At 46.2% G+C, this 15,618-nt stretch overlaps 3 protein-coding genes across 3 annotated transcripts in view; 2 read left to right on the top strand and 1 right to left on the bottom strand.

Annotated features, from left to right (window-relative positions):
• Positions 1 to 15,618, top strand: part of OPALIN (oligodendrocytic myelin paranodal and inner loop protein) — a 128,147-nt gene that overhangs the window by 15,373 nt on the left and 97,156 nt on the right. The gene's annotated exons all lie outside the window — the stretch shown is intronic.
• TLL2 (tolloid like 2) overlaps positions 1 to 15,618 on the top strand; it is a 145,436-nt gene that overhangs the window by 56,917 nt on the left and 72,901 nt on the right. The window contains 1 exon segment of the mRNA XM_050802867.1: positions 12,393 to 12,470. Coding sequence (XP_050658824.1) covers positions 12,393 to 12,470 — 78 coding nt within the window.
• The window catches only part of PGAM1 (phosphoglycerate mutase 1), a 1,080,404-nt gene that overhangs the window by 1,020,111 nt on the left and 44,675 nt on the right, over positions 1 to 15,618 (bottom strand). The gene's annotated exons all lie outside the window — the stretch shown is intronic.

Raw genomic sequence — 15,618 nt, 5'->3', positions numbered from 1 at the left:
CCTCCGAGGTTCATGCGATTCTCCTGTCTCAGCCTCCTGAGTAGCTGGGATTACGGGTGCCTGCCACCATGTCCAGCTAATTTTTGTATTTTTAGTAGCGACCTTGTTTCTCCATGTTGGGCAGGCTGGTCTCGAACTCATGACCTCAGGTGATCCACTCGCCTCGGCTTCCCAAAGTGCCGGGATTATAGACATGAGCCACCACGCCTGGCGGACACATTTTAGTGTGAAGAATGGCCAAGTGGGTGCCTTTGTCAGGTCTCTGAGAGCGAAGCAAGGCTTTCCCTTCATCTCCTCCCATCCAGCAGGGTAGTGGTTGTCTCATCACCTGAGCAGCTCTCCTCCCCCTCCCCACAGTGCTGCCACACCTCGGAACATCATGGTTTCCTGCCTGGCGAGCAGCATCCATGTCCTGCTGGCCTCACATCCTACAGCCTCCCTTTTCCCCATTCCCCCGTCCCCAGTACTCCCACCCTAACCCCCAGCAGCCACCACCTCCTGTAGGCCAGGCACCGTCCAAGAGCTGGGGAAGGACCAGCAAAGGAGATGGAGCTTGCATTTTAGAAGGTGTGGGCGAGGCAGACAATAAAAACATAAGCAAATAAATGAGATCATGGCTGATGATGCTCAGTGGGCATGAAGGAAACAAATGGAGGCTGAGTAGTTTATTCTAGAATCTTCCTCTTAGGCTTTTAGCCTCCAGTCCAATTTTTGGCCTTCAGCATCTCTGGGAAGAATTTAACTAGTGTCCCGCTGTGTGCCCAGATCCCTGCTGTCCCTTCCTCTTCACCCTCAGCTGTGAAGGCTGTGGTCTGATCTCCCCACCCTACCCCCAAGCATTTCTATGGCTCCACAGCCACCATACCCAACTCCTTCCTGCTTCAGAAAGCACCCCCCTTAGAAACTTCTGGAAGTCTGCATGAACGAGAGGCCCCTTAAGAATCCCCTGAGAGCCCTTGAGGAAAAGGAGTTTCCCTCTACATTTTCACTGAACCAAAGAGCCAGGTCCCAGTGGCTGTTCAGCTGACAGTTGTCTCTGTGAAGGAAGGAGCAGCTACTTCCTTCCTGTCTGCCTTCCCTTCCCTCTCTCCCTTTCCTCTGACTAAATGAAACCAGAATGTGCTCTGAACACCCTGCTAAAGTCTGGACCATGGGGTAGGACAGAGACAAGCTGTCATTCAGCCAGGTGAGTTGCGGGCAGTCCTGCATAGAGGGAGGCTGGGGTGCAGCAGGCTGGGGCCTGGGAAAAGCTTTCCCTGAGGAGGCAGGGAGGCTGATTTCAGCTGTGGTCCTGGCCACAGCCTAGGCTGCAGTGTGGTCAGCAAGATACAGGATGTTGAGGCCTTCCAAGGCGACCTAAAGAATAATAATCAGTAAGACTATGTCTGGGTCCCTACAATGTGCCAGACATAGCATTAGGCGCTGCTCACAACCTGAAAAGTTAGCACCTATTATACCGATTTGTATGGATGAGAAAATTGAGGCTCAGAGAAATTAGATATCTTGCCAAAACCACTGGGGTCAGAAAGGCTGTGCTACCAAATTGGACGTGTTGTTTCCCTTCTATGTTCTATCCTAAATGACTCCCTCCCATCTCCGTTTGTTGAAAACCTTCTTGTCCTTAATGCTGCCTCCAGCAAGCTCCCCTGGGGACCAGGTTGGGAGTATGAGTTCCTTCACCAGGTTGCTTGCACTGTTCTTTGTGCCTTGTGGCTCCAGCAGGCGGGCAGTGCCTGGGTCACAGCTGTGTCTCTCACATACCCTGGCACATTGTGGATCTGATTTGATTGGAGGCAGGTGGTGAGCCCTGGCCAGAGGTCTGCACCTTGGATGGCTCTGAGGGCGTCCAGTGGTTCTGAGCTCAGCGGGAACTGAAGGGGCCCTCCTTTGTGTCTGGAGGGGACAGCTTTCTATTCCTGAGGAAGGACCTCTCAGTCTTCAAGGGCTTCTGGTCTGATTCCTGGTTTGGGGGCTGAGAGGTCTGACTGTCCGTGCCCTTAGGTCAGCCCCCTGGTGGAATGGGGTTACCCTGGGGAGGCAGAGAGCGGGTTACCAGGGACAGCTTCCCTGGGGACTCAGGCCTCATTTGTCATCTGCCTTCTTCTCCTTGCCAGCTCCTCTCTTCTCTTCCTCAGAGGCTCTGCCCCTGTCTCCTGGGAACTTCACACCTCAGAATACACACATGTGTCTGTGAGCCTTCAGAATCATCCCTGAGATATGCACTCTGAAAGATCTCCTTGTGAAGGTGACCTTTTGTCTTGCCCAGGGAGCAAGGAGCTAGGATTTTCCTGACCTTTCCTATTGGGATATTTGCTATCGAGGATTGAGGCTGGAATCTCTAGCCTTGTATTATAAAGGCTATCGGCAGAGTCAGATGGGCCTGGGATTGAATCTGGATTTTGCCTCTTACTACCTGTGTGCCTATTGGTGAGTTATTTAATGTTTTCTAATCCTCACTTCTCTCATTTGTAACTAAAGCTAGTGATAGACTCTACCTCACAGGACTGTGCTAAGAACTAAATGAGGAAATGCTCATAAGGTAGCAAGCACAGTCCTTGGCACATACAAACTAACGAATAAACACTATCAGTTTCCTCAGTGAAGCCCTAGCCTGCAATTTGGAAGCCATTATGTTACTGAAAAGGGGTCCCGATCCAGGACCCAAGAGAGGGTTCTTGGATCTTGCACAAGAAAGAATTTGAGGTGAATCCGTAAAGTGAAAGCAAGTTTATTAGGAAAGTAAAGGAATAAAAGAATGGCTGCTCCATAGTCAGAGAAGCCCAAAAGGGCTGCTGGTTGCCCGTTCTTATGATTATTTCTTGATAATATGCTAAACAAGGGGTGGATAATCCATGCCTCCCCGTTTTAGACCATATAGGGTAACTTCCTGACGTTGCCATGGCGTTTGTAAACTGTCACGGTACTGATGGGAGTGTAGCAGTGAGGATGACCAGAGGTCACTCTCATGGCCATCTTGGTTTTGGTAGGTTTGGGCTGGCTTCTTTACCACAACCTGTTTTATCAACAAGGTCTTTATGACCTGTATCTTGTGCTGACCTCCTGTCTCATCCTGTGACTAAGAATGCCTTCACCTCCTGGGAATGCAGCCCACTAGGTCTCAGCCTTATTTTACCCATCCCTATTTGAGATGCAGTTGCTGTGATTCAAACGCCTCTGACAATTACCCAGTATATCTTGGCCAATCAGCTCCACTGTCCCAGGGATAACAGGATGACTCCATATAACCTAGTCACTTGAGTCCTTTCTTAGAGTATATCTTTAATAAATTATTTATTTATTTATTTATTTATTTATTTATTATTTTTTTGAGATGGAGTCTTGCTCTGTCACTCAGGCTGGAGTGCAGTGGCGTGATCTCAGCTCACTGCAAGCTCTGCCTCCCGGGTTCACGCCATTCTCCTGCTTCAGCCTCCCGAGTAGCTGGGACTATAGGTGCCCGCCACCTCGCCCGGCTAATTTATCATTAGTTAATTTTTTTACTGCTATTTGATATCCCACACTGTTATGGGCAAGCACCACATGGAAAAAGGTTTATAGAAATACCATGCCTGGGGAACAGTGGGAAGCCTTCCTTTCACTGTCAATGACTGTCTATGGGTTCTCAGCCTAAACTTGGTTTTGTTAAATCTGCTTTAAGGAGAACTTGAACTTCTTCCTCAGCTTGTGGTGCTTCAGGTATAAAATATGGCTTATTGTTTCAATCTATTCTGCTCCTTCAGACTTCAGAACAGAGTCAATAAGGATAATAATAATAGCTATGATCACTAACTCAATGAGTGCTGATTACAGGCCAGGCATTGTTTTCTGCCTCGCATGTATTCTGTCTCTCAATCCTCATAACAACCCTATGAGGAGGGATGGTTTGATATACAGCAATAAATAATGGGCACAGCCAAGAAGCCAAGGCCATAAAAGATGTAATAGATAATGGACCAGGTAGACAAGGATCCCTGGAGTCCAGGGGCCAGGGGAGAACTGGAGGTTTGATGCCAGGTGAGCAGTAGAGGTACTCTAAGAGGTGCCTAAGGGGAAGGTCTGGCAGTCACTCATCCAACAACCAGAGAACAGGGAGAACGCAGACGCAGGCATGCAGGAGGAGAGGAGGGTCCAACACCAAGCAAAATGGACTTCTGGCTGAAGGCACTGGAAACAGCTCAAATTTGCATGAGGGCCTCTGCCTGGGGGCAGGAGCAAATTCCGAGACCTCATCAGCCAGTGCCAGGACCCAGGCAGAAGCCAGTGATCTTGACTAGAGAATGGGAGATGGGATCTCAGAAGAGCCCTCCCAGCACTGTCTGAGAGAAAGCACCGGCAGGTTCCATCTCATTCCCCCTCAAAAGCTTATCTTTCCTCCATCTTGCCAAGGTGTGGACTCGGTATTTTTTTCCTGTGATCAGAGCAGAAAAGCAGGAAAAAAAAAGATTGGACTACAACTTTTCCATCTGCATAAACACAACTATGTTTCTTTCCCATCAGAAAAAGGTTTCCCTGACAACTGTGTGTGTGTGTGTGTGTGTGTGTGTATGTGTGTGCAGGCGCACACTACAAAGTGCAGGCATAGCGTATGATGTAATCTAGTTCTTTTAAAAAATAAGCCTCTATTTCCCGATTATAAAGTAATATGTTGAACAAAATTTGGAATTACAAAAGTATATAAAAAAATAAAATTCACCCCAGAGTCACCAACCAGAGATAATCACATTGGACAGTGTGGTGATTTCCATCCAGCATTTTTTCCACATTTTTGTTGCATTTTTTTTTAAAGAAAAGATGGAATCATACTGTTTTCTATTGAATTTATACTGAATTTATATTGAATTATATTACCTAACCTGTTTTTTGACTTACAATCTGAGCACTTTCCCACCTAGTAAACTTTCTTCTAAAACACTTTAAAAGGTTACATAGTGTTCTATTATATCATAATTTATTTTGCCACCCCCATTGGGGGTGTGGTTGCTATAGCCTTTTTTATTATACAAAATGTTGAGATGAACATCCTTTGACTTCATTGCCAGTTAATTCCTTAATACAGGTATCTAGAAGTCATGTTATTGCCTATTTTATTTATTTTCATTTCATTTTTTTGAGACAAAGTCTCATTTCATCATCCAGGCTGGAGTGCAATGGCATGATCTCAGCTCACTGCCACCTCCACCTCCTGGGCTCAAATGTTTCTCGTGCCTCAGCCTCCTGAGTAGCTGTAATTACAGGTGCGCACCACCGTGCCTGGCTAATTTTTGTATTCTTAGTAGAGACTGGGTTTCGCCATGTTGGGCAGGCTGGTCTTGAACTCCTGACCTCATGTGATCCACCCGCCTCGGCCTCCCAAAGTGCTGGGATTATAGACCTGAGCCACTGCACCCAGTCTTATTGCCTGTTTTAAAAGATTTTGATTAGTCCTGTGAAATTACCTCATGAAGTGTTACCAATTTATAGCCCTCCTTCACCAGAAGTGTATAAGCATTCCCATTTTATTATACACTTGCCAATATTAAATCATTTCATAAACAAAATATGGCAATGATCTTTTAACTCATTTTCCCTTTCCCTTCTGTAGCATATGAAATTTGGCATGGATATGGAAGTTACTTGGCATTGAATTGCTTAAGATTACACGTTGATTGCTGTAGTGCTATAGTGATTGCCTTGTTCATTCCTGAATCAACCTTTTAAGAGGGCTTTGCCTTTTAATTTTTTTCTAATGAATAATGAAAACCTCACCTGATTGATGTGTCTTTCAGGTAATTTTCCAACAAAGTTGTGCAGATGTTTCATTCATTCATTCATTGGCCTTCCCTGGGATGCCTGCTCAGGCCACACCTGTACCGTCTAGGGTAGAGGGCAGGCTTTGTGAGCGTGGATTCTGGAGTCAGACGGGCCCGCCTTGAAATGCACATTCAATCGTCGACTAGCTAGGTGACCTTGAACAACTTATTCATGAGCCTCGGTTTTCTCCTCCTTAAAAGAGGAGTAACAGTAATTATTTACAGGATTGCTGTGCAGATTACATGTGACCTAAGGGCCGGGTAAATTAAGAAGGCCTAAGACATGGTCAGAAAGCTAAGACTTAAGGGCCTTGCTCGAGCTGGCCCTGAGCTGGACCTGTGTCCCTTGCTTGCCAGCCCCAGCTCCAGCCCCATTGAACTCTTACTTTCCCTCCTCAGGATTTTTTCCTTGCAGTTTTCATTTGTTTGTTTTTTGCTAGAATACTGTCCCCAGATGGATATCCACCTCTCATCACTTAGCTCAAATGTCGCCTACTCTGAGAGACTCTCCCAGGACTCCCATCCATCCCCCACTGCTCTGACATACAACTCTGTTTTAGTTTCCTCAAAGTGCTTAATCCCACGAAATGATCTCATTATTTATTGCTAATTTCCACCCCCTCCATCAGAATGCAGGCACCAAGAGGGCAGGCACTGCCTGCAGGAACCCAGCACAGTGCTGCCCAAAGCAGGTGCTCCACCAAGGCGTACTGAATGAATGGAGTAGGAATACAGTGATTTTTAGGATCTTGTGCTGGATATATATTTTTTCTTTTTCTTAAAGTAAAGCACTGCAGTTTTATGATAGATTTAGCTCTCATGGTTCAAAGCTGTAAATAAAGTATTAAAAAGTGAGTAAACATGAGAGCTAAGGCTGCCATCCTGCAAGGTTTCTTTAGTATGTAATGTCTATGAAGGTCTTTGATATCAGACCGATATGGAGAGAATCTCAACTTCTCCACCCAATGGCAGTGTGTCCCTAGTGATGTCTTAACTGCTCTAAGCCTCAGTTACCCTGCATGTAAAATGGGAATAATACCCACCTTAGAGGGTTGGCTTGGGGATTAAATAGAGAACATATGTGAAGTACCTGCAAAGAATTGGCATTTAAAGTTAAATGCTGGCAGTTAAAAAATGGTAGGTATTATTGTGTACAAGAGAACCAAGGACCAAGTAATGTTAGTCTTTAAGAATAAGAGATGAAAGGAATAATTAATATAGAGTTTTGGTTATGAATTATATTAATGAATATGAATTCATAGTCACTGTTGTTCAGATGGGCAGTATTGATCTATGGTACAAGGCTTTGCCCCTCGGGCTTTGGAAAAGTCCATCTCTTTCTGCCTAGATGTCTTTGGGTGTATACAGTTAATATTTCATTAATTATGGTGGAGGGGCGTTGTGTGTACATCAATGTCTCATATGATGCATCTAATTAAGGCACTTTTTGTTGAGAGCGGAAGAAAATTGGGCTTTCCCAAAGAAAAGCAGCTTGCTCCCAAAGTTGCTAACAGATTGCTTCTTAATTGAACTTGGGAGGTGAATTATATGGTGAATTAGAAAAAAGAACAACTCTGAATTTAGTGAATTGTTCCATAAAGGAAACTGTGGGATTGAATTGCAAATGCTGGACAGGAACGTTTCAGCCTGGCCCATGCATCACGGGCTGCTGACCTCTGCTGTGTTTCAGTGAGAGCTTGAACAGGCCCAGAGCTCTCTTTTCAAGGCCTGGAGGGCATTCTTTCCCAGAGACCAGCTGTAAGCCTGGGTTTCTTATGCAAAGGAGACGTTTGAATAAACCTCTGTGACTAATGAAATCTGCAAGGTCTTTGCATATCCTCTCACTGAAGAGGTAATTAAGCAAAGATCAAATATGGGGTTATATACGTATTTTTTTCAAACATTTTTTTTTGTCTTGCAGTCACACCCAAGGAAAAATACATCCCCATACCCTGAAAGCTCTCCCCTCCTTGCCCTCAGTCTTTGTCTGCCTTAGGCTGTTTCTGTCTTCCTCGTTCTATGGTGCCTGCAGCTGCAGTTATAGCCAGAGCCACACCTGTCGTACTCGTTTGCCAGTTTTTATTGAAACAGAGAAACACTTCTCATCGATTTCGAAGTGTGACATGGCTTTTCCTAGTGTTCAAAGTGTCTGTCTCCAAGTCCATGTCTTCCATTCCTGGTGAGCTCAGGAGGAGAGGTGGGGAGTAAGAAAATAGCACAAGGTGAGGCTTCCTCTTACAGGGTGCTCTGAGTGGCAAATCTAAACCTTGGCTGCACCTTAGAATCACCTGGGGAGCTCCTTAAACTTCCATTCCCAGGCCATGCCCCAGACCAATTAAATAAGAACCTTCAAGGGGGTGGGACCCAGGCCCCAGTATTTTTTTAAAGGCTTCCCAGGTGATTCAAATTGCAGCCAAAGTTGAGAGTCATTGTTCCAAGAATAGCTGCCTCCTTCTCTCCATAAAAGCTGATAAAGACAATTTTTTCCAACAGTTAAGCTGAGTTAGAAATGATTGATTTCTCTTTTTAAACACTGCCTACATGACTCGTATGTCCATCCATCCATCCATCCATCCATCCATCCATCCATCCATCCATCCACCCATCCATCCATCCATGCATTCATTCACCCACCTACCCATCCATCCATCCATCCCTTCATCTATCCATTCCATATTTTACTCGCTACCTGCCATGTGCCAGGCCTGGTGCTGGGTATTCATTGTCAGACAAAACAAAATCCCTTCCTTCAAGATGTGAAAAGTTAAATCATGGGGGATTCAGCTGAGTAAATGGATCCCAGTACCTTGTGGAGAGGGTGGTGAATAAGTCCAGAGGCTGTGGGAACAGAGAGAATGACTTTTACCCCAAGAGGAGCAGGGGGGCAGACGCTCAGAGGAAGTGGTGTCTACGTGGAGACTTGAAGGACCAGTAGGGTTTGGCCAGATGAAGAGGTGGGTGTGGTTGAGGAAGGTGTGCGATAAGAGGGAAACAGAAAGCCAAGGCTCTCTAAGTCACTTAATGCAGCTGAGCTCAGAGTGGCAGTGGAGGGAGTAGGAGAGGAGGCTTGAGGCACCAGGTGGAGGAGGCTGGCGGGGCCATATCACTAAAGGCCTCATCAGTGGTGTTAGGAGGTGGAATCTATCCCAAGGGCAGCAGGGAGCCATGGAAGGGTTTTCATAGGAGAGTGGCCAAGCCACATTAATTCCAGGTAGGTCCCCGGTAGACAGTGCTGGAAGCATGAGATTTGCTGCCTTTCTGAGATAAAACACAGAACCTTCCATCTCTCATTGATAAGGAGAGAGGAGGGCTCTATATTCTTAACTGCCGTGGCTCCAACCTCATCTCAAGCTGAGCTAGACCCATGACTTCATATGTCTTCTTACAGACCTCCTGGATGGGCAATACCCTGTATCCCCTGGAAATAAGCAGCCTTTACCAGGCACCTCCCTTGTTCTCTTTGTTCTTTCTATGACTGAGGCTGGGGAGAAGGAGTACAGGCTTGGGGGTCAGACAGGACCCACCTCCAGCCATCACCTTTGCCAACTCTCTCTGCTTCCTCAAGACAAGCAAGTCATTTCACCTCTCGGAGCCTTGTTTCCTCCTCTGTTCATGGTCCTTTTGTTACTGGGTCTTCATGAGACTGCAAATATAAAACTGAAGGTGAGGGAAAGCACTTGGCACTGTTCTTAGCACATGGTTTGCACCGTAATTGGGACTTAGTAAACACTAATTCTTTCCCCCCTCCATCACTGGGGGGCACTTGGTCTCCCCAATCCTATTCACTACTCATTATCCCTGTCATATACAAAACCAGTGCAGTCCTCTGGTTTTTCATGTCCTCTGGTTCCCATCTAGTTCACTCAGAATAAAAGCCAAAATCCTGAATGGCCTGCAAGACCCCACATGAGCAGATCCTCCAAACCCTCCACTGCCTGCTGATCTCATCATCTCCTTCTCTCTTCCTCACTCATTCCATTCCAGTCGTACCCACCCGCCCCCCCACCCCCGCCAAGCACACTCCCACCCCAGGGCCTTTGCACCTGCTGTTCGCATAGTTTGAAATGCTTCTCTCCAGATATCCACCTACATCCTCCAGACCTAAATATCTGGTTCGCTATTTGTTTGTCATTTGCTCCCCTACCCTTCATCAGAATATAATTTCCGTGAGGTCAGGGGACAGTTTCTTCTGCATTGTATCCCAAGCAGCAGACACAGCATCTGGCCTGTAGCAGGTGTTGGATAAATATTTGTTGAATGAACAAATGCCTAAACAAACCTATTACCTCATTTGGTCCTCGCAATAGCCCATTTGACAGATGAAAAATACTAATACCCAAGTTCCTCACCGCAGTTGCACAGCTGAGTGAGGCTGAGCTAGACCCAGAGCGTCGGCCCCAGCTCGCCTGCACGCCACAGGTGGTACATTCCTCTGCTGCTGAGCGATTTCATACCATCAGGATTTCCCCTGACCTTTAGCCTGAGAGGAAATGGTATCGCCGCAACTGGATGAATACCCAAAGGGCCAGGAGCTGGCAGCGAACACCCGGCAGCTGCAGGGAGTGTGTGAGTAGATTCCGGGTTGGCCCGGAGGCAGCGGAACGAGCAGGATGCAGGCGTGGAGCCTCCCATCTCCACCTGGCTGTAGCGGGACCTTCTCTACAGGAGACCTGGCAGTTGCACCCACTGCCCAGGTCACGGTCACGGAGAGGGAAAGTGATGGCCTGCATGTGAGGAGTTGGGAGCGGGATCACGTGGCTGTCTGCAGGGTCATCCAGGCCCAGGGGTTGGGCTCGTGGTGCCACGTGAGCCTTGGTTGAGCAGTGCGGGAAGCCTTTATCTGTGGGGACAGGGAAGACCACTGGGTGTCTGACCAGGAGACTGTGTCCTGAGCCCTCAGCTTCCCTGATGGGCTGGGCAACCCTGGGCTAAACATTTTGTGCCTCAGTTCTCTCCTGGAAAATGGGGTTACACATGAAGTGTTCTAATCAGGGTTAAAGGGGAGACTGGGAAACTGACTTGTAAGCTGTAAGTTTCTAAATAAATGCAAGGAACAATTTTTTTGTTTAAACATAGATTGTCCTTCGGTTGTTTTGATGTGGTTTCGTGTGTGTAATAGTCTCTCCTGGACATAGTCTTTGTCCTTAAATCTGCTGCCTGGTGTCACTACCCACCCAGTTATTTGAACTCCAAGGACCAGTGGCATTGGTGGCCCCTCTCTTTCCTCAGATCGAATCCACCAGCCCTACCTGCAAGCTCTGCCTATGACTGTTCCCTAACACGACAGGTCTCAGCACCTCCACTGCAGTGTCCGGCCCACGCCACCACCCTGTCTCACCTGGACCCTTGCAAGGCTCCTGACTGTTCAGCCTGCTTCTGCTTTTGTCTGCCTGTGTCCCAGAGCAGTCCTGGTAAAACACAGACAAAGACACATTCCTTTCCTGCTTTAAACCCTCTGCAGGGTTCCTGTGACAAAGAGAATAAAGTCACAAAACACAGCCTGGTTGGCAAGGCCCCGTGGACCTGCCTCCCTCTCTAGCCCTGTTTCCACTTGCCCGCCGTGGCTGTGCCTCTCATGACAAGCTCAATCCCCATCTAGGCTCCTTCTGGATCCTTCCCCTGTGGAGGATGCTCTGGCCAGATCTCCCCATGGCCAGATCCTTCCTGCCTTTCAGATCTCACTGCCATCCCACCTCCCCGAGGCCCCTCTCCAACTACCAGATAAGCAGCTCCTCCCATCACATTCTATCACATACTGGATTTGATCTTCTTCAGAGCATTTTCCAAACCTGCAATGATCTCATTCATGAATTTACTTACCTGCGGTTTATGGTCCAACTTTACATTTAGAATGGACATGTCTTGAGAGCAGGAACTCACCTGCCTCATTCACTGCTGGATCCATGGTGCCTGGAACTGCACCTGGCCCATAGTAGGTCAAACGTATTTGGTGATTGGCCACATTCCTGGTAGAGACAAATGTTAACACAGTTTATAAATGATGGCTACTAGCAAACATGTGCAAGCATCGCTGTCCTTTGTGAACAGAGTGTCTATGGAGTCTAATTTATAAGGTCAACACAGTAGGTTCCTACACGGAGACTTACCCAACAGAGGAAACCCGAACGCCGAGAGAGTGCACAGGGTAACAAAGGCAGCAGTCACGGGACACATCGAGTATTCAGCAGCACTGGGCACATCTCCCTGTGTTCTGCACCGGGTGGACTCCAGGCCCAGAGAGGATGCTATTTGCATTTGGCCTTTCTTATGGAGGTTGAGGGGGTGAGGAAGCTGATTTTGGGGTTGCCTGGTAACTTTGTAAATTTGATTCTGGGTGCCCTTGAGCTGATCCAGGAGAGTTATTCTTTTATTAATTTGTGAATGATGTGTGTGGTTATTTAAAAAAGCAGGTTTGTTTTTACTCTCACATCTAGAATAGTGTGGGGCCATGTGGTAAGGGCTCAGTTGATTTGTGGAACGAAGCTTACGGATCCACAGTGATTCTGATCATCCCCAGGTGACCAGGTTTGCTCCCTCATCCGTTGGTGCTCATGCAGAGAAGGCTGATGTGTCCTCACGCCTCTTTCTTCTCCATTCCTCTAGGTGGGTTTGAAGAGCAGGCATCTGAGAGCAGCCCAAACGCCACAGCCACGGACACTGGCACCAAGGAAGCTGGAAAGGGTAATGTGAACCCTCACCAGGTCTTTGGGTACCTTGTTTTCTTTCAGTTGTGGAAAAATACACGTGACATAAGACTTACTATTTTTAAGTATAGCCTTTAATGGCATTAAGTACATTCACAATGCTATGTAATCATTATCCCTATTGAGTTCCAGAACTTTTTCATCACCCCTAAAGCAGACTCTGTACTCATTAAGCAGTCACTCCCATTCTCCCTTCCCTAGTGCCTGGCCTTGGATAGCTCTTATGGAATCTTTTCCTATCTCAGTGGCTGAAATGGACTAGAAGCACTGAAGTCTGTGGACGTAAGCGGGGCTGGCATGCTGCTGGCGACAGGGATGGAAGGGCAGCATTTAGTGGTCAGGAACGGTATGGCTCTCAGATAAACTCTGCTCTCTTGGCTGGACTTTTCTGCCTTGTGCATGGCTCGTGAGTCGAAGCCCCTGAAGACCTGGGAGGGGCCGATTATGTGGCTTTGGGAACTGAGTGTCTGAGAGAATGAATGGGTGAGGGAGGCAAAGAAGAAAAATAAAACTGGAGTGGGGATTGCGAGGGAGGTGTAGACTAGAGACCCCATGGGCTACTAAGTGGAAAGCAGGTGAGGTGCTGGTTGACTGTGGGCAGGGAGCCAGGAGCCTGCCCGGAAGCACCGCCACTGCCTGTCTGTATGCAGATGCTCAGACCTGAGTGTGGTCTGCTGGTTGTTTAAGAGTTTCTAGCTTGGAGATCACTGGACACATCTCCTATTTTGGAGAAGCTTCTCCTGTTCAGAAGCAGTGCTGGAGGAGAGGGGCTGCTGGACTTCTGTCTGGCCTGCATCCCGTAGGAATCATGATTCACCGTCAGCAGTGGTATTTCTTCTACACAAACTTCACAGCAAAGCAAAAGGAATAATTTTTAAATGCCAGAATCTTATGTCTCAGGGACGTCTATGTAGGAATGAAATAGAAATCATAATTTATTTTGTGTTTCAGCTTTCATGCTATTTTACATTTTTACATATATACTTGCATATATATAATTTTACACAAATGCATAAATGTGATAATATCATCATACTTTTAAAAGTGTTATCTTCTTTTTCTTTTCCCTTTAATGTGGCCACCTCCTTTCGGGTTCTTTCTCCACATATCAACCCTCTACGCTTTCCCAGGTTATGCATGCTAGTGACTTTGTATACAGCCTTCATATTTTTCTCCATGCACATACATTGATATATATACAGGGATAGATGCATATAAGCACACATCTAAACATAAATACAGATACAGGCTTTGTCATCGTTTTAAAACATAGAATCACATTTGATACACATTTTTTCTGCATCATGCTTTTGCCATCAATACTTCATGGGCACAACCCCTCCAAGGCACTTGTTATAACTTAAACGTATTCTTTTGAGTAGATATTCCTGGTACGGACAGATCATAATTTATTCAGTGTTTTCCTTATCAATCAGCATTCAGTTCACTTCAAGCTTTTGCCATCATGAACAATGACTGCAGTAAACGTTTCTGAATATATATCCTTACGTATTTAGTATGCTTGTAATAGATGTTGCTAGGTTGTGTTTCAAAAGGTGTAACAATTCACATTTCCATAGCAACTTATAAGTGTACTCCTTACCCCTTATTCTTACTAGCAGTAGGGAGAACTCATTATCAGTGTTTTAACAAGTAAGCTGTGGCTTATCGATATTTAATTTGTACTCCTCTGACTGCTGATGACTTTGAATATTTTTTCCTATGTTTGTCAGTGGGACTCGCCTCTTCCTGTCCTGTGCCCATTTTCCTATTGGGTTGCTGATTCTCCTCTTCAATTTGACTTCTTTTAGAGAGAGGCAGATCCTTTAGTCACCCATTTGACTTGTCTGCATTTGTTTCTTAGCATATATACAGCTTGCTGTTTGGACTATGTGCAGGGCTTGCTTTCAGACCTGTGTTTTTCTGCTTTGCTTATTTAAGGATATTTTGACTTATAAATTTTTGGGTTCCCCAGACATCTGGTACTCAATGGTCCTTCTTCACTTGGCCACAAATGATCAGCACTTAGTGGTAAAAATGGAGCATGCATGAATGAATCCAGCAGGGTTTGTCATCACACTGCAGTGACAAAGATGCCACACTCATTTTTTCTTCCTTATTTATGTGATTTATTATTGCATAAAGACCACACCCAAACTTAGTGACTTCAAACAATGGTTTGTTATTTTCATGATTCTGGGGGTTGACTGGGCTCAGTGGGGTGGTTCTTTGGCTGATGCCATCTGGGATCACTCACTTGATTGAATTTATCTAGTAGGTGGACTGGACTGGAAGGTCCAAAAAAACTTTAGCTACACCTCTGGTGCCCCAGTGTACCTCCTTGTGGCCCTGCTCTTCATGTGGACTGTCACCATTCAGTTGTCTTATCAGAAACTTTTCATAGCATGGTGATTGGCTTCCCAGAGGGAGGGAGCAGAAGCTGCCAGTCCATTTAAGGCCTGGACTCGAAACTTCAAGAATGCTACTTCTGCTACATTCTATTAACAAAATAATCCAAAAGACCAGACCAGATTCAAGGAGAGAGAAATAGATTCTACTTCTTCATGGGAGAAGCGGCATGACCTCATAGGGATAAGGGGACTTGGCGGCCATATTTGGAGACTATCTACCACCTTCTCCCCTTGCCTCTGCTCTCCAGCAATAGATATGGTCAGAGTTTTTGATATTTACTGGTTTGTTGGGTGTAAAATGACCCAACTATAAACTTGGACAGTCAGACACACTAGGGTTTGAATCCCAGCTCACCCACTTAGTAGCTATGACTTTGGATAAGTTATTTAACTGCTTGTATGAGGTTTAGAGGGAATTAGAAATAATATTTGTGTAAAGCACATAGGCAGGTGTCTGGAACTTAAAAGAGGCTCAAGGAATGTAGCTCTTCCATTTCCTTCTCCCCACCTCCACCTCCAGGAATGATATTATCCAGCATTGAAAGTGCATCATCTACCTCTGGACTGGGATTCCACAGCTGTGCAACAGCTGCATGGAAACACAATTACAGAGGACAGGAAGGAATACGGCAGCTGTGGCCCATTAAAATTCTGCCTCTAGTGGGGTTGTGCACAGCACCCACACTGCAACAAAAGATCTTGGGCTTTTCGGGG

This window comes from Macaca thibetana, chromosome 9 (genome assembly GCF_024542745.1).
Source record: "Macaca thibetana thibetana isolate TM-01 chromosome 9, ASM2454274v1, whole genome shotgun sequence".
NCBI lineage: Eukaryota > Metazoa > Chordata > Mammalia > Primates > Cercopithecidae > Macaca > Macaca thibetana.
The sequence above is the reverse complement of the archived record's forward strand: the minus strand, read 5'-3'. Positions and strand labels throughout refer to the sequence as shown.